This window comes from Aythya fuligula, chromosome 1 (genome assembly GCF_009819795.1).
Source record: "Aythya fuligula isolate bAytFul2 chromosome 1, bAytFul2.pri, whole genome shotgun sequence".
NCBI lineage: Eukaryota > Metazoa > Chordata > Aves > Anseriformes > Anatidae > Aythya > Aythya fuligula.
In genome coordinates, this window is record NC_045559.1 from 64,022,984 (window position 1) to 64,041,662 (window position 18,679).

At 41.5% G+C, this 18,679-nt stretch overlaps 1 protein-coding gene across 1 annotated transcript in view; it reads right to left on the reverse strand.

The window, feature by feature from the left end:
- Positions 1-17,309, reverse strand: part of KDM5A (lysine demethylase 5A) — a 47,199-nt gene extending 29,890 nt beyond the window's left edge. The window contains exons 1-10 of the mRNA XM_032189064.1: positions 17,142-17,309; positions 15,310-15,387; positions 14,101-14,223; positions 13,154-13,324; positions 12,158-12,292; positions 6,931-7,036; positions 6,300-6,388; positions 3,128-3,286; positions 1,429-1,548; positions 138-296 (exon numbers count right to left, since the gene is read on the reverse strand). Of these exons, the coding sequence (XP_032044955.1) occupies positions 138-296; positions 1,429-1,548; positions 3,128-3,286; positions 6,300-6,388; positions 6,931-7,036; positions 12,158-12,292; positions 13,154-13,324; positions 14,101-14,223; positions 15,310-15,387; positions 17,142-17,309 (1,308 nt within the window). The remainder of the gene's footprint in view (positions 1-137; positions 297-1,428; positions 1,549-3,127; positions 3,287-6,299; positions 6,389-6,930; positions 7,037-12,157; positions 12,293-13,153; positions 13,325-14,100; positions 14,224-15,309; positions 15,388-17,141) is intronic.
- Between the last annotated feature and the right edge of the window lie 1,370 nt (positions 17,310-18,679).

The following is an 18,679-nucleotide window of genomic DNA, read 5'->3' on the forward strand; positions in this document are numbered from 1 at the left end:
TCAAAAAGAATGTTAAGTGTAAGCAAGAGTTTATTAATTTTCATGATAAAAACCACATTGATTCCAGACCTGTATTCTTATTGTGAAATTTTATGTAGCACAAAGAATGGGCTTGGTTTGCATCTCCTGTTCCTCACCTCTTCCTCTGGCATCAACTTTCTTCGGCCATCCTTCACTGGAAAGCCACTTCCAAAGTCCTTGGATGATATATCAGCTCCATATTCTACAATGACATCTTCTTCTATGCTGCTCACCAATCTCCAGAATTCCTTTTCCACAAGCTCAGTGGGAACCATCTGAAAGCAAAAAAGTTAGGGTATGTGCAGACAAGATCCAACCTAAAAGCTACTATTTAAGCAATACATTGTTTTGAATCCCCCACGTATCTCCAAATACTAAGGCCACTCCCCCTCAAACCACCATCTCTTCAGTGTCATACAGTTTGGCAGTTTAGTTTGTATTCCCTAACAGTAGCTGCAATGAAATAGAAAGAGAATGCCACACCATGAGGGATGGAATGAACAAGAAAGATGAGGTTACCAGAGGCGCAGCTAAAACAAGGTTAATTCTTGACAGACAAAAAGGGAGAAGGAGACAACCAGCAGAAGCCAAGCAGCAAACAGAATAAATAGCATGCACATTCCAAACTGTTTCAGAGGATAACCAAAACCTCTGAATAACAGCAAGAAAATTCAGATAAATGCGTTCAAGAGTGTAGTCTTCATATATCTCATTACACCCCCATACTTGTAAGCATTTAGTTATGAAGCTTGTTAGAACAAAATAACAAAAAAAGCTTATTTTCAGTGTCCCAAAGCCATACAATAAATCAAAGTCCTTAAAAGCTGGAAGCTTTGACAATGCTGCCCATAAATTACCAAAGAACGCTGAGAAGAAGTAGCTTGGTGTTTCATACAGTATGTGTGACAGTGGAATAACAAAGGTGTGCCAAAACAGACGTGCCAGTTTTGGAAATGCTGCTGAGGTGCAGAACAACACACAAACCACAACCCACAAAAGATTGACAGACTCAGTCTATTTATTGACTTGTTTGCAAGGAAAGACTGTAACAGGGAGAAAAACAATCCTTTGATAAACCAAACCAAGACAAAAGCCATAGGAAGGGTGGGAGAAAGACCCTTATGACAAACTATAACAGTTCTATACTTGGTTTAAATAATCAAAAAGGGAAAAAAATTAAATGGAGTATAGCCCTTCAAGCAATAAAGCTATCTATCCATCACAGGAAAAGGGTGAAATGAAGTTGAAGCAAGACCAGATGCCAGAAAGCTAAATCATTTGTTTACATGTTTGAAGCTTATTGTGCCTCTTTATACAAACCTAAGATGCCTCAGCAGAAATTCAGGATCAGCTGAAACATCTTTTCTTTTTCCCCTACAAGGAATGACAACAAAAGTTGAAACTCACGTGGACTGGCATGTTGAAATAATCAGACTTGAAGTTATCAGCCATTTCACCAAAGCTCTGGAGAGTATATTCCCTGACAGCTTGTTCAAATCCAAAGGCCTCACGGGGTTTGTTGCATTCCTAAGAGACAGAACATGAAAATATTGTCCCCTGCAGATTATGGTAGACCGTCACACTTCCTGTTTTTCTCTAAACCACACTTGTGTCCATCTGAGTCCTTAACAAACACAATAAGCTATCAGTTCTTAGTGTTCTTCTTAGCTGAGGAAGTCCTACCTCAATGGAAACAGCAGAATTGATTGTACGGAAGCTAATGTAACATGGTAAACCCCAACACTATACACTCCTGCTTGCCTGTCCAAGCTAAGTGTCATCATCGGTTCTGCTAGCAGCAGAGTGTGACTGTGCACAAGATGAATTTAGTGTTGAAGACATTTCTTAGACGCACTGGATTCAAGTACAAGCAGAATAGCTGCAAAGGAAGTAATCCTGCCAGTGCTTCAGTCTTAACACAGCATAACATCAGCTGATTTAGCACATTGGAAGTAAGAAGGAGGAAGAAGAAAATCAAAACAATGCAACACGTACCAAAGCAGCTGACTAGTAATATCTAATAACACAGAGTCCATCTGACAAGATCTTCAAATCTGCCACTGTCTTATAATCATACCAAGAGTCCAAAAAGACCAACTTATGTTTCTGCTCTTGTTCCCATCCATTTCTACAATGTCTTTTTCACACAGTATTTATGTATACAAGATGTATTTGAGCACTAACACGGCACAAAAATTAGTGACTTAATGGTCAGTGTTTAGTCATAATGAAACCAGACTAAAGAGGAATTCAAGATCAGTACTTTCTTTTTCTTCAGGGAAATGAGTGTATAAATAAGTATGCACGTGTTACTGCCCCTTTCTGGAAAAAACATGGTCTAGAAACATGGTCTTTTTTAAAAAGTTAAAGCCAGTGACAAAATTACAGCTTTAGAAATGGCAAGCTTTTTTTATATGAATTCTACATCTACCTATCTTCTGAGCTTGAAAAATTTGTTTTCTTAAGGCAAATACCAAGCCAATAAACTGATGTTTGCTGCCTTTAGGCTGCTGATCAGTCGTCACTTTGAACATGGTATTTTTTAAGCAAAGAAATTCAAACTAGCTTCCACTTTTAGAGTTTTCTGAGTTGCTTTCTGAGTCTAAACAAGACCTAAAATAGCTAGTTTTTAAATTAGTTCTTTCACTTTCTGCAACATGCTATTCTGAACAATGTCATAATGACTTCTCAATAATCAAAGCTCCCTGCTATGCCCAAATCACATGCTTTGATTACTTTGTTGCTTAGAAAACCTCTCATCACTGTGCTGAAACACCTATCACAACCCTCATTTTCACTTAATTCGCTGCTACCAGCTCATCAAATTGAGTTTCAACTCTTAAAATATAAAGGCTAGAGTTTTAGCTTTCATGTGGCAGTGTCATAAACAAAAGTTATACCCAGGCTCTGGAAGGAATATTTCTCTCTCCTTAAAGCTCATCAGCCAAGAACAGCTGGAGATTCACAGTTTGTATCTTGACAAAGTTCCAAACAAAAGTACAGCTCCTACTCAGATGGAACAACAATGAGAGCTGAACTGCAGCTCTTCTGATGTTTCCTGGACCACAACCATACATAAAAAGCTCACGTAGTTCTTCAGCCATACCTCTGCAACACACTTTGGACACCTCCAATCACCTTTAGGTACATCAGGTAAAGGAGGAATCAAGCAAAAGGTGTGATAGCTGTCATCACATCCATCGCATAGTAGCAATTTGTCTTCATTATTTCCTCTGCCACAGAACAAGCAAACATACAAGTCAACCTGCATAGAGAAGAAAAAACAAAAAAAATTGTTATAAAAGTTTTTTCACCCAGAACCTGCCTTCCTCTTCCTAACAAAGAAAAGATGTAATCCTGAAGTTCGATATGAACATCAACACAACCTTCTCTGGTTGTTGAGAAGCACCGATAACAATTGATCGTGCTTCAGTCGGGGTGGAGGAGAATAACTGGAAATAGCTGCTGGAAATAACTATCCAGTTCAGTTGGGTAATTGTTTTTTAGATAATTCAAAGTAGCATCTCACTTGTTATCCCAAAACAACAGTAGCAAAACAGTAGGTTACGTTTTTTAACACTTCATGCTCTCCCTCTCTTTGAGCTTCAAGCACTGAGAACAATTCAAAGTGAAATCACTACGGACAGTTTTTGGAGATATTCTTCAATCATATGCTGTTTCAGAAACATCCATGCCATCAATTGCAACAGAGCGGTGATTATGTTTGCAATGGACAAGAAAAGAGGACACAAGAACTAACCTACACATTTAAATCAAATTCCAAGGGGAAGGGGAGGAAACTGATATAAAGGTAGGAAACCCTTTCTTGCTTTCTCCAAAATAGAGGATATAAATTCCAAATGACAGAAGTATTAAACCCAACACAACAGAGAAAAAAAATAGCAGGAGTCTGCCCAAGATCACCTCTCAGCAAGAACACTGACTGGGAGATGTGTCTCAGGGACGTCATCAGGTTTCAAATTTTCTCTGCTATTGCTTCATGCACTGTCCAAATGACTTTTAATTTAAACATTTAATACAGAACCAAAGATCTGTGATGGAATCTAAATGAAGAAATTGTGTATTGCTTTACCACAACTAAAAAAATGTCTTCAATATAAACATCTAACAATAATATGAACTTTACAAATAACACTAAATTCCACTAAATTCTCCAAATTCTGCCAGTACTACTCTCACAGTCACTGAGCAACTCAGGTTCTGTGTATTTTCCTCACACGGCTCAAAATCCTCCAGAAGGGGTGGGTTTAGTTTGGGGGGGGGGCTAGGAAGGATTTGTCATTTTTTCTTTCTGGTCAGGCTGTCAAAAAAAAACATGTGCTTTTCAGGTCATTAAACTCACAGAGTTATGTCAAACACATGAAAACAACCCCATCTGAGTTATGCCAGCCTGGTTAAGTATGCAACTTCCTAGCTACGCAATAAGAAACTTCTCTAGGGGAAGATTGCTTAATAACTATCTTAAGAAACAATGTTAGAAAATAATGCAGCTCTATCAAGAAACTCAGCATTTTCCCCTTTTTAAGGCCAAAAAAGACCTGAATATGGAAGATCACATCTATCTTAAATGAGTTAACAAATAACTAGTTACTTGCCTTGCAAGTATATAAAAGGGAGAAAGGCACCTTAGCAACCTATCTAACATTTCCAGGTTCTCATCCCAAAACTGAAAATGCATTAAAATAGCAGTTTTAATAGGAGGCTATCCTATGATATTCACTAGTTGAACATTACCTGCTGCTGCTAACACCTTCTTCCCTCAAAATTCATATGAACTAATGTAACTTTTTGTTAACCCTAGTGATGATTTGTCAAACACAAAGACTGCCTTGAAACACGTGTTCACAAAATGCAGACCTGTGGTTACACAGTAACCACAAGTAAGCCTCCTAGCCATGGAATTAAAACACAGTAAGACTATAATGATACATGATTATAGATTTCAGAAGGGGGGAGGAGAGGATAAAAAGAAAAAAGGTATATGTTATTTATTGCCTCTCACAAAAGCATAAATGGCTGAGGGAGAAGTATAAACAAAACTGCAGCACAGTATTTTTCAGACAAGTTATATAAGGCTGATGTATCACCTGTGCACTTCAAAACTGCTTTCCTTGAAGGTCTCTCATCACATTAAAAAATAAAAAAAAAGCATGGAACCAAATGGTACTAAGTCACAGTTATTTCAGAAGACTCTAGTTAGAGGAATTCCATTCCAAAATAGCAGTTCTGTTGCTACAGTAGTTCCATTTTCTCTTTTAGACAGGAATAAACAGAACGTATACAAATATAGTCTTCTATACAGAAACAGATGCTGGATAAAATATTTTTAAATGAAAGCATACTTTAACAAAATGGTTGCAATACTTACACTGCCTAGGAATACCATCTACTCAGTAGTGACACAGTTTAAAAGAAAATTCAAGTCTCTTAACTTAGCTACAATGGCACAATGATCTGTTTAAGTGTCCAACTTCTCCCACATTTTCTTCCCCAGAAGGCATTTTCGCATATAAAAATATGATTACTGGAGACTTCTGGCTGCCTTGGCCTTCCATGGTCTAGCTTAAAATAAACTTTTTTAAGTGTTCTTGGGCTGAGAAAAAAAACAGCTAAATTCTTAGTGAATGAGTTTATTTCTTAAGACGTTAAAAGCACGTCTTCATTCACTGTTGTGTAGACATGCTAAATTATTGCACTAAAATTGAAAAGTATCGTGCTACTAAAGATATTAAGAACAGCAATACACTACTTTTCCATGGTCAAACATCAGAGAGCTTAACATTTCATTTTTCCCCTTGGGTTCTCTCCTCATTTCCTCCTGCACTGACTTATATAATGACTAGTTTAAACTCAAAACAGCAAAGACAAGATAAAAACAGCTAAAAATGCTAATATCAAAATACTGGAGCGCATCACACGTTTGATGGAAGAGAAGTTGTATTATTGCTTCACAAAGGGGAGCTCAATTTGCAATCGAGCTGTTGAAGACATGCAAGAAGTGCACAGCAAAGGAAGTCCTCAAACCTGTAATCAGCAAGTACCTTCATGTTGAAACACCCTTCCTGTCTGGAAGATTAAAACTAAAACCTATGCAGAAATTATCTTCCAAAATACTGTTCATTTTTCCCACACTAGCTGTATCATATTTGGCAGTGTCCATCCACTTATTTATATGGGAGGGATTTTCAGGGGGAAAAAAACAATAAATCGAGGATTTTTTTTATTACCTGAAACCACAGTAATAGAATCAAACTTACAAAGTTGACAGAAAGAGTTCCTTTGCGTTGCCTCATCTGCATTCCAAATGCTTCTGATCTGGTTCCCTTGCGTCTTCGTGTCACTTCATCTTTAAGTAAAATAAAGTTAAATGTTATTAATATCACACGACACAACTTGCAAAAAAAAACCACAGGTGTCCAGTTGGGTGTCCTGCCTTTCAGATCAGAAACTACCCGATGGTCCACAGAAAGACAAAATGCCTTGCTGTAACCTCACCACCTAAACAGGGATTAGGAACATATATTTCGCTTAGCCTCCCGGTTCATCCCAATTGCCTGACAAAACAGAGTGAATTACACTCATAATTTGTGCACTTAGCTGGTGGGATCAGTTTCAGAATCATCAAATCCTGTTTTCCCTTTCAGTCATTCAGTTCATGCAACAGCTGCTTAATTGTTATGGTTACTCTGTAGTACATAAAGAGATGAAACTTTGCCAAGTTACATGAAGCACCCTGTAAATCTTTCTCATGAATTAAAATCTAAAATACTTGGCTTTTTTTTTCCAGTTACAATGATTTGCTTACTTCTTAATGTTGTCTCTGGAGACATGCAGAAAGATTTAATAGCCTTACTACTTTACAAAGCAATGAGCCCAATATTTAATTACCCTCTTTATCCTTTGCTCCCAACGCCAGTCCCATCATCTTGGGTCCAGCTCCAAAGATCTGCAGCTTCTTGAGTTCAGTATTTCTACTCATCTCTCCTGTCTCCGCCTAAAAATAAAAATAAGACCACATCAGCACAAACTAACGATGCTTCTCCTCCAGCTCTCCCCGTCATTTGCTTATTTTTCAATCTCGTAACACCCAACATCAGCTCTTCAAACAAAAGGCAACAGAGGCATGAAAAAACATGATTTTCTTTTCCTAAAGCCAACGAGTGAATGCAGATGGAGTAAAAGACAGCATTTTTATCCCTCCAAGACTGCCATAATACCATGAAGTGCTTGGAAGGGAACACAAATCATGTTTCAACAAGAGTTTTTATATGCTTCCTTGAATAGACATATGGCACTAAGTTCCAATCTATTTCCTGGGTTTACTCATGATGGCAAGCTATAACTGAGATCACAGCTACTCTCTGTGCCTTTGCAACCTGAAAATCAGAGATGAAAAGACCTATTAAGTTAGATGACACACCTCCAGGGACCTGTAGCATTCCTGAAGCATTCCGTTCAAGTGAACTTCTTCCTGCCCCCATTAACAACCAATCTCATTCTCCCACATCACATCTGCTAACCTAGCAGCACAAAGAACCTCAATTTTCTGGTTTTATCTACAACACAATCACCTTGGTATTTGTATTTATGTTGTCGCCTTGCATGTTGAAAACCCTTTCTAAGACTGGTAAAGCCACCAAATTGTCACCATTCACAATCTTCCTCCTGAAATTAGCTGATCTTAAAAGATCTCAGCAAGTCTATCAATTTAGAAGATCAGTGTCTAATTCTGAAGTGGCTATCTTCACATAACCTACTCATGTTATTTCGTGTTATTTTTCACAGAATTGAGACCTGATTTGTCCCATATGACAAATGGGGAGAGAAATATTCACAGTTTTCAATCAAAACAACCAAAATGACCTCTCCCAGAAAGTGCTTAAAATAAGAAATTCAAGTGTACTTTTTGCAAAGCTGGAAGTAGATCCATTTCCATTTAATCAGTTGTTGTTTTCTGTTGCCAGAACACACTGAAAGAAATCTCTTTTCCTAGTCATTATTACCCAGGGAAATTTCAGTGATATTTAGAGGCCCTGTTCCCACTGAACTGCGTATTCAATCTTGCCAAAGTGATTATCGCTAATATTCTTATTTTGAATATTTATGAATTCAATGTTACTATTATTTTCAGTTTATATATATATATATATATTTATTATTTGTTTGTTAAGTCCACTCTGAAATTGCACCCCAGCTAGCAAATTTTTCCTCTTAAACTCTTCAGTATTTGGCTAACAAGTCATAAGGAAATACAGACTTATTTTTGCTGTATGGAAAAGCCTACAACCTAGGCTTGTTCCTATTTGAAATTTGTTCATATTTTGTCCGTTTTCTCAATGAACAGAACTTGACTGAATCAGCCCACATCACACATCTCATCACAGTATGATTTTCCATCACTTGAGCAACATTTATTAATAATCTCCAAAATATCCCTCCTGCTATTGTGACTTAAATTTCTCAATGACACCCAAAAAATAATTTAACTATTATATTTACTAAAATTAAATCACTGATGTTCTACCATCCTCTTCAGTTTTATAGCTTTGATTAAAACTGCATTGCCTAAATACTATTTTCAGAACACCTTTGACCTTATTTATTTGGATTCCACTAAAACTAAGTGGATATAATCCATGCTCAGGCCAAAAAAAAATTATACTATTAAAAAAAAAAAAAAAGATTATATATTAGAACATAAGCATTTTTTTTAAAAAACAGATTCCTGTATAACCTTACAAATGCTGCAAGGCTGTTGATATTGTAAGTTGTGAAAACCAAAAGCATTCACAAGGCTTAATGAGGAGTCTTTCCACGGTATCCTTCACAATAGTATAACAACACCCAATTCAAAACCATGAGTACATAAAAACAGGTATCTTACATTCCTTGCCATCTTTTCATTATTAATAGTACAAAACTTCATGTTCTTGCATTAGTTTTTTTGTAAAATGAAAAGCAAAATTAACTCGATTAAATCGAAATTCTTTTTCCTGAAGGGTGCTTGATGAAGATATCTTTTTTACTTTCTCAACAGAAAACACAATACAAAGGCTTTTCTTGTATAAGGGCAAATCACGTAAAATGATGAGAATAGTTGCAAACAAGAATTCAAATGTGTGTTCTTTGCCCATTTGTCAGCATCTCAGAGTTCTTTTGTTTTACTTAATTATTGCCATCAAATAAATCTCTCAAATTAAAAAAAAAAAAAATCGCTTTATTGTTGTTCTAAAACCATCCACAATTGTTTTTAGTTTTTCCCAAATTTGCTTGGATATTAATATCCTTATTATTTATCCAAATTGATCATATTTGACCAGACAGCACTTAATTATCTTTTTCTTCCAGCACTGCATTTCCTTACCAGAACTCATCATGATGTAACCTCATTAGACAAATCCCTTGTCAGTTAAAATACATCCTAAAAGATAACTTGTGAAGATTTTTTCCCCGTAAGATCCCCTTAAATTTAACTTATCTTGAAGGATATTCCCCTGTCCCAATCTGAATTTGCCTTTTTATTTTTGTTGTTTGTATCTTTACAAGCCTTTCGTAAGTATTTCAGTTGCCCTTCTCCACATTTTGTTTAATAGCTTTCTTCAGGAGAAAGAGAATGAAGCGTTCCATTTATTTTTGAACAGAATGTCTCATACCTAAATTGTCCTCTTTCTCTTTGGAAATAAAATTCCTCCTTCCACGAAGGAGAATTGTCATTCCCTATTTTCATTTTTTGCTTTAAAAAAATTAAAAAATTGCTTCTCTAAAATGTGCCATCTCCTACTACTGAAGATCTGTTTATTTCAGTAATCTCCAATTACTATATTTATATAGTAATAGGACACATGAGAACGGTGTCAAGCTGAGGCAGGGGAGGTTTAGGCTGGACATCAGGAAGAGGTTCTTCTCCAAGAGGGTGGTCGCACACTGGAACAGGCTTCCCAGGGAAGTAGTCACTACACCAAGCCTGGTGGAGGTTAAGTGTTTGGACTGTGCACTGAGTTACATGGTCTAAAATTTTGGGTAGACCTGTGTGGTGCCAGGAGTTGGACTCGGTGATCCTTATGGGTCCCTTCCAACTCGGGATATTCTGATTATGCTTTCTTACTCGTTTCCAATTCACATGCAAAAAGACACAGAGCGCCTTTGGAAAATACTTTTAGATCTTGGAAAGTCTTCTGAGATGCACTGTTCAGTGTAGTTAGCAATAAAATGGCATTTATTTAGCAGGTTGTTGGTGTTTTTTGTTGTTGTTGTTGTTGTTGTTGTTTTTACATTGTTTTTAGTCTTTGCTCTGAAGACTATTGAATTAACCTCTGGTAAAATTCCAGGTATGCACTTCAAACAACATGAAGAGCACTGTCCAGAGTGAGTTACACTGAAATCTTGAACAGTTTCTAAGCATTCCCCAGATATCTATGCCTCTACGGTTTGGGGCAACTGAGGACAAATTTCTATTTCTAAATACAGTTCCAGTGTTGATTTTACATATTTATACATAGCCAAATAAGTATTTCTTGATTGTGGTGGAAGCTACGTGAGTAGGCTGAGTTTTTTCTGTATTTAAGAACTCATTCTCCCTATTTTAGTAACTGTAATGCTTAAATGATAATGTGGCTGATGGCCTTTTAAAAGGCATTTAAATATATATATATATGCTGACTTTTTGCAGATCATTCCAGTAAAAATCCTCTCTCTCACTTCTTAAATGCAGCACCTTTACGTGAAATGATGTAGCTGTGCTGTACCCAGGATCACCCCAGAAGGATTTTTCCAATAAGAAATGAGAGGTATCATCATTATACTAAAATCAGCAGGAGAAAAGATCCCACGGGACATTAATAACTTCATAACGCTTTTATGCTAGTGTGACCTCTTTCCTCCTACATGGTATTATCCTAGAAGATTGGGTCAAATCCAAAGCCGAATTCCACCTAATGAATGGCTGCTGCAGCTCCTGCACCATTCTGTTTTCCTGGGCATCTCGCTAACAATACAGGAGTGGAGAGATCTGGTAAGATCACAGCCTGGGACTGCTTGCATGAGGCACTGTTTTATGTTTACAATAAATAAGGTCAAGTCAGTGTCGGTTAGTAGAGGGAACAGGCTAAAAGGGACAATTTTGTCTGAGTCAGCCATGATGTCAGAGAAAAACATGAAAGTTTATAAAAGGGCACTCAAAAAATCTCAGTGTCAAGAAAAAATAAATTTGTAAAAACAGCATTTGACAAAACATTGTGGCATTTAAACCAAGTCTAGAACAGCATGAAGCAAGGAGTAAGAATGTTACATGTAAATCCACCTTTCACCCATGTTCCACCAACTGGCCAGCAGGGAGCCACTAGAGCTGATCTGAAAAAGCTTCAGATGCTGCCTGCAACAGCAGTCTTTGTGAAAAGGTGAAGGCCTGCTTTAAACAGTGCAATAAAAGGAATGAAGCTGTCAGCATAAGCCTCCAAGACTGCTTCCAAACATGCAGCATATAAAGTAGCAGTCTTTTCGTTGGAATTGAGACATAGGGGGGTGCTCCCAGGATTTAATATCACCTAGTGGATTAACAGATGTTCCTGTAATACTGGTAATGCAGATGAAGAGAAACCAACTCTCAGCAGAAAGCCTGTGGAATTCGCATGCCATCACTGAGCACCCACCCTCCCACCCGTTTCATTTCTTCACAAAAATGGTTAGTCCCAAGCATCACACTGTTAACTTTCACAATTAACAAAGAGTTATGCACACACAATTACAGTCAGGTAGCTAAAAGACATATTAAGAAAACAATAAAGAAGTGTCAAACTTTGCAAAAGCATAAGCTTCAACATCATTTCACAAATGGCTTTTTATCTGCTTCATTTGCACGCACACTACCAAGGTACATAGCCTACTTGTAACTAAACAGAAAGCATCTTTTAGATGTTTTTCAGTAAAAAGCACATCTACCATAAGAAAACCAAGCCTCAGAGAGACATCTTCCACTGGATTTTTACTAAGCAAAGACTGCTTCTTCACGGCACTTTTGAGCAGGCTCCCACAGGCAACCTGTTGATGCACTTCCAGTGCTGCTCCGCTGGTGCAAGGAATAAGCATCCTGTCTGAAAGAGCCAAGCAAGAGGGGTACCTGGGACTTGACACGCCTGGTTCTCTTCAGCACGACGTTCATTCTTGAGCCTTGCTTTGGGGAAGCCTGGGCATCTGAGCTGAGGTCCTCAGCCTCAACTTTTTCCTTAAGGTCCAAGTTTGGCTTTTGGATGCCCTAGAGGATCAGAGCACAAAAGGACACCAGGGTGATTGAGCAGGCAGCGCTGATCGTTCCACTGGCTGTGAACCAATTCACTTTGTTAAGAAGCAGGCCAATCTGTGAAATCACATCACACGTGCCATTTGTACAAGGGGCTATTAGTCCTGGCACCCTTCTCTTATGAAGAAAGGCTGAGAAGGTTGTGGTTTGCTTAGCCCAGAAGACTAGGCTGCAGGGAAGTGGACTTCCAGTACTTAAAGGGACCTACAAGAAAGATGGGGAGGCTATCAGGGAGTGTAGTACTAAGGACAAGGTATAATAATTTTAAACTAAAACAGAGAAGATTTAGAAGAGAAAGAAGTTATTTCCTATAAAGGTGGTGAGGCACTGGCACAGGCTGCCCACAGAAGCTGTGGCTGCCTCATCCCTGGAAGTGCTCAAGGCCAGGCTAGACACAGCTTTGGGCAACCTGGGCTGGTGGGAGGTGTCCCAGGGCAGAGGGGGTGTGACTGGAGGGTCTTTAGGCCCCTTCCAACCCAAACCGTTCTATGATTTTTTGAATCTCAGCCACCAGCTTATCAAGAGAGGCAAAGACAGCTTTCTGATCAGTCATCATCTTCTGCCCTATTTTCCTTCTCTGTAGGGTTGGCTCCAGCCTTATAAAGAAATTGCAACCAGAAAAATAACTACACAAGGTCACGTTACAACTTCTAGCACTATTCTGTCACAAGTAAGCATGAGGGCAGCTGTGTGTCCGTCTACAGAGCTGCAGCTTCTAAAAACGTAGGCCATGTTCTACTTCCATGTGCAGTAACAAACAGCATTCTAGGGGCAGTTCGGATCCCATCTTTACACCCTGGAAAAGAAGTGTCTCACCATAAGGCTGACGCCAGACTGGAAGAGCTCATAGGGGTACAGGATCCGTTCATAATGAGACTTGAGTAACGATCCTGTGCCTTTTCCTGGCAGGTAGCCAAGCCGACTTGCCACTTTAGACCATTTCTTCTCTTTAGTGACTACTTCAAAGCCTCCTTTGCTGGCAACAATCTGAAACACATAAAAAAAAAAAAAGTTAAGGGCTTTGAGCTGCTCTAACCACCTCTTTACATTTCTGCTTATCAAAGAGGAAGAAGTCTTAACAGGGGAATGGAAACCGGTGCGTTAGCATAGAAATGCTACAACTTCCATATCTAAGTTCCTCACCTTGCTAAAGAAATCTACCTCTTTATACTAATGATCCTTCTCTTGCAGGCAAGTTTATAGCAGTACGTACATTTTGCCAGGGCAATGGCCACCTCCAGCAAAGGCTTTTTATTTGTGTACAAATCTAGAAAAACAACATAACTATAGCAGTATAAAATTTTTAGCCAGCCTTAAGCATAGGCTGTACTGGAAACAGATTAAAACAATTGTTCCAGAAGCTAACAACACAAACTCTCAAGGACGCACATTTACATCACGTGGAAAATCTCTACTACCTTCTCAGAGACCACCTCAAACTCCTGCAGCTCTGCCATACATAAAAGAGGCCAAAGGCAAACAGCAGACAGACAGACAGCAGGATGTTCAAGCACTACAGTTCAAGGCAAATACAAGCTGTATACAATTCAACTGAAGACAGCTGATGTAAATATGCTTGACACATCTGCCACAACCTGGTGATTTATAAAGTTTCTTTCACTATGTTTTTTTTTTTTCCCCAATGAGATTTAATCTCCATGTTGAGATTAATGCCATAAAACAAGCCCTCCCTGTTACTTGGCTTCCCAAGCTAGAATGAAAAACAAAGTCTGTCTGACCAAATCCAGCAACTGCTTGCTCACCTTGCTCAGACCATAGAGATCCAGTATTTTCCTCTCCACCACAGGGATTTTTAAATTGGACCCTTGAAGTTCCCAAAATTTTGCTAACTGATCCAAGAAGTCCAGCTTCACTCTTGTCATTGCCTGCAATCAGTAACAGAAGACAAATGCACATGTCCCAAAACAAGCATGACGGTACCTTATAGTCCTGGGAAAACATATCGTAAGTTTTTATAGTGTTTACGTTTTCAAAGTGCAACCTGGCAGGCCAAATATTCCATAGGTAAAAAAAAAAAAAAAAAAAAAAAGTAGAATTAAAAATATTAGTAAGATGAAGGATCTTTATAAACATAAAATTACACGTTTTTGCTCTCTGCATTTAAGATCCCATAAGCCAAATTCCTACCTAACAATTTCTCATTCTGAAACCAAAATGCCTACTTGTAAAATAAATAAATAAATAAATAAATCAGCATTCCAGGGAGAAACCTAAGAGCAATTAATAAAGCCTATGAGGGTAAGGGGGGTTAGAAACAGCTTTTCTGTATGCCTTCACCATGCAGAAGGACCTCCTCCCTTGAGTATTTTTGGAGTACTCAAATCACTTTCCATAAGGAGACCCATTTACAAGCCAAATGATACGTGACGTTTTGGTATCTGAACAGAGCAAGGCTTTGAGAAATGCTGTAGGGAAAAGGAAAACCAGGACGGAACGGGACTCACACTGCTTTCAAAAAAGCTCCCGTACATTTCTGAAACGTAAAATTAACCAAGCATAACCAGCCCTATAAAAACAAAGCAGTTAATTTTAATGCTGAAGAGGCATTATCACGATAGTTGAATATAAGGTTGAATATACACCAGGGGCTTCACAACAGCAGTAAATATTTTAAGAAAAATAAATCAAACATCGCCTGTGGAGCACTGAAGGCTAGACACTGGCTGCTCTTACTACACAACATGGTAATTGACATTCATTTGAGACATTTGCAGTTGAATGTGAAAGACTCTTGTGGTTATTTTGGGTAATAAAATAAAAACCAGACATTTCTCAAAGCCATGGAGAGTTATTTTATATGAAGTCTGCCACTGCCAAGTATAAACATTGATGTGGTCTATGGGTTTCTAAAGTCTCTCCATCCAGAAACCTGCCAAGATGCAAATCTCGAGCAAAGAGACCTACAGCTTTCAGCGCAAACACAAAATTGTATCAACAGTGGAAAAGCTCACCTCCAGCTCATTCAGGCGCTGAATTCGTGGAGTGAAACGAAAACTTTGTACTTCACAGGCAAATGGAGGCTGCCAGTCCTAAAAAGACAGAAAGACGTTTCAATGCTTAAAGAAACTTTGCCAAAAAAACGCACAAAAGCCCTAGTAATCACTTGAATAAACAAGGTCCTACTAGTAAACGAGTTTCACTACAATTTATAGTATCTTCTACTTTTATACAATTATGATGTTTTTAAAATATTGTTCTTTCATCTAACGAAAATTCTGTGGGAAGAGATCCTCACAAAGTTAAAAAGAAAATAAGGCGTAAAGCATTTCAGTATGACCTACCTCATACTGAGCTCACGTACGAGAGATCCCGTTGCTCGTTGGCATTTATTTACTTAAAAGAAATGAAGTTTTATATTTCCTACACAACGCAAAATTCTCACTGTCAACAGCGGCAAACACCAAATGAAGCACGTTATTAGGCATCTAACTTTTTTCCTCTTTGTCTCCAGTCATATTTCAATAGAGATACTAACTCCCAGTCAGGAGTCCAGGGCTTTCACAGAAACACAATCCTAAATAACGCCATTCTGAACAGTCAGTCGCTGGTTCAATCGCATGTGCCTCCCAGCCCCATCTCTCAAAACTGCGCTCTGACATCAGAACAAGTACAATTCAGCTCTTTAGTACCTTTTAAGAAAGCTTAATTTATGGTGATAGCCCACCGGGCAGTAAATACAACAAGAGGAAGGACACAACAATCCAGATGGACAAGCCACGCTAAGCACGTATTATCTGCGCTGCTGCAGAAAATAAAGGCCCCAAGTACAACTGTAAAACATTTATAGCTCCAAATAACGGCAAAGAATAACAAATCAGCCAGGATGGTAAACACCGCCTGATTTAGTCCTCCTTGCAGGTCGCAAATCAACCCGCCGCACGCCTCCAGCAGGACGCTGCAGTGCAAATGGCTGGGCAACCCCGGGGAAGCAGCACGGCTGCGTTCAGCGGCGAGGAAAGTTCCAGTTATTCTCAATGAACAGCATCTGGCTCGGTTTCTCGTGGCCTCCCAGCCTAAGCCATTCTGCTTATTTTAGAAGGGGCAGCCCCTTTCTAAACTTGACTCGGAGGTCAAGTTTTCACCGTGTCATCAAAGCAACGAAACGGGTTCCAGCAACACGGAGAAGGCAGGAGAGGAAGGATCATGAAATCTAATCAGCAGCCCCCATAACAAGCTGTGCTTTGCTCTTTCTTCCAGCGTTCTTTTTCTCTCTCCTCTGCTGTTTTCAATCTCCTGTTTTATGGCTACATTTAAGGGTTGTTTGTACTTTAATTACGAAGGGCTCTGACTGCCTTCTCCCGTGTTGCCTGATCTTCTTGCCTAAACGCTTTACCGGCTCGTAGGGCAAGTCACCATGAAATAATGGCTTGTGCGTCGAGGCAGAGGAGATTCCAAGCTTTACCTTCTCTGCTACCAAGCATAAACATGCAAATCCTGCGCATCCACGGGCTGGCCGCACCTCCACTAACAGCTCGAAGCCTGTGTTTATAAACAGTGACCCATTTACACCAAACATCCTCCTCCTCCCAGCGCAAACGCCTCATTCCTCCCCCAGCACCGCTGCAGCTTTTTTTTTTTTTTTTTTTTTTTTCCTTTTAAAGGGAGCAGAGCACCGAGCCCCGGGGCACCGCCGTGCCCTACACCCCCACCTCCTCCAAAGCACCCTAGAGACAGAGCTGGGCGGCGGAGCCCCGCACAGGGCCCCCGGCAGGGACACGAAGCCCCTCGAGGGGGGGCGGCCCCGGGGCTCCCCCCGCCCTGCCCCTTGCCCGGCGGGCGGTACCTTGGGGGGCCGGATCTTGCAGATGCCGGTTTTCTCGGCCAGGCCGCGGATGCGGCCGATGAAGCCCAGGGGGTCGCTGAACTCCTCCCAGCTGGGCTCGAACACGGGGCACTCGGGGGGGGGCACGAACTCGGCGGCGTAGCGCGCCCCGCCGCCGGGCCCCGACATGGCCGCTGAGGGCTGGGGCTGGGGGGGGGGGTAAGGAAGGCGCCGCTGCCTGGGGCTGGGGCTGGGGCCGGGGCCGGGGGCGGCCCTCAGGGGCTGTGCGGGGGGCCGGGGCGCATCCCCGGGCGGCGGGGCGGCGGAGGCGGGGCGGGGGGGCGGCTCCTGCCGGGCGAAGGCGGCGGCGGCGGCGTCGTGGCCCCGTCCCCCGGGGCCGCCTCCCCCCACCGCAGCCCCTCTCGGTCGCCTTCCAGCCCGCCGGAAGTTACGCGAAGTGTGCCGGCACTCCCACCCGGAAGGAGGAGGGGGAGGGAAAAAGTAGGCTTCCGCGCGGAAAAGTAGTCCCTCCGCCGCGCCGTGCCCTCAGCTCCCGGGGCTCGGCCGCCTCCCCGAGGGGGAGGGGAGGGGGAGCGGGGGGGGAGAGCCCGGCCCGAAACCGGCTGCGGGGAGCGGAGCGGGGGGAGGAGGAGGAGGAGGAGGCAGGGAGGGGGCCGCTGCCGCCGACTTCCGCCGCGGAGGAATGCGTGAGGGGAGCGCGGCCATCCGCTTCCGGTGCCGAGGGGCCGGCTCGGCCCATTGTCTGAGCACGGCGTCAGGGAACGGCCCGGCCACGCCCCCCGCCCGCAGGCCACGCCCCCTCGCCGCCAGGCCACGCCCCCCCAGGCAGCCGGGGGGGGAGGGGGCGTGGGGGGGAGGGGGCGCCCTGAGGCGGGAGGGGGCGGCCGCCATGTTGGGGCCTGAGGGGGGCTCCAGGATGGGCAGCCCTGAGCTTAAATGACCCGGTGCTAACACGTATCTGCATCCGTGTGCATGACACATACATGTACGTCCACATGCATAACACATATCTGTAACACGTATCTGTCTGTTTGTCCATATGCATAACACATACCTGTGCCCGTTGGCAGCTCCACCAGCCCACAGCATCTCCTGGTGCTTCTTAATTAAGATCCCGCAAGCCTGATCAGTGCTAAGTTCAGGTTGGAAATGAGGAGATTTCTCCTCAAAAAGAGCAGCCAGGCACTGGGACGGGTTGCCCAGGGAGGTGGTGGAGTCACTGTCCCTGGGGGTGTTCAAGGAGAGGCTGGACGTGGTGCTTGGGGACATGGTCAGTGGGTGACACTGGTGGTTGGGGAGCAGTTGGACCAGATAGATGGTCCTGGAGGTCTCTTCCAACCTTAATTATTCCATAATTCTAAACGACAAGGCTACGTGAAGAAGTCCCCAAACAACCCCCAACCTCCTTGTTACATGTAGGCACTCTGCACTCACCCCATGCAGAACGTTTTCCTTCCCAAGTCAAGCACTCACACCTTAGGACTTGGATAGTTTTACCTACCTATTATCACACACTCTTCAAAAAAAGAAGTGCATAC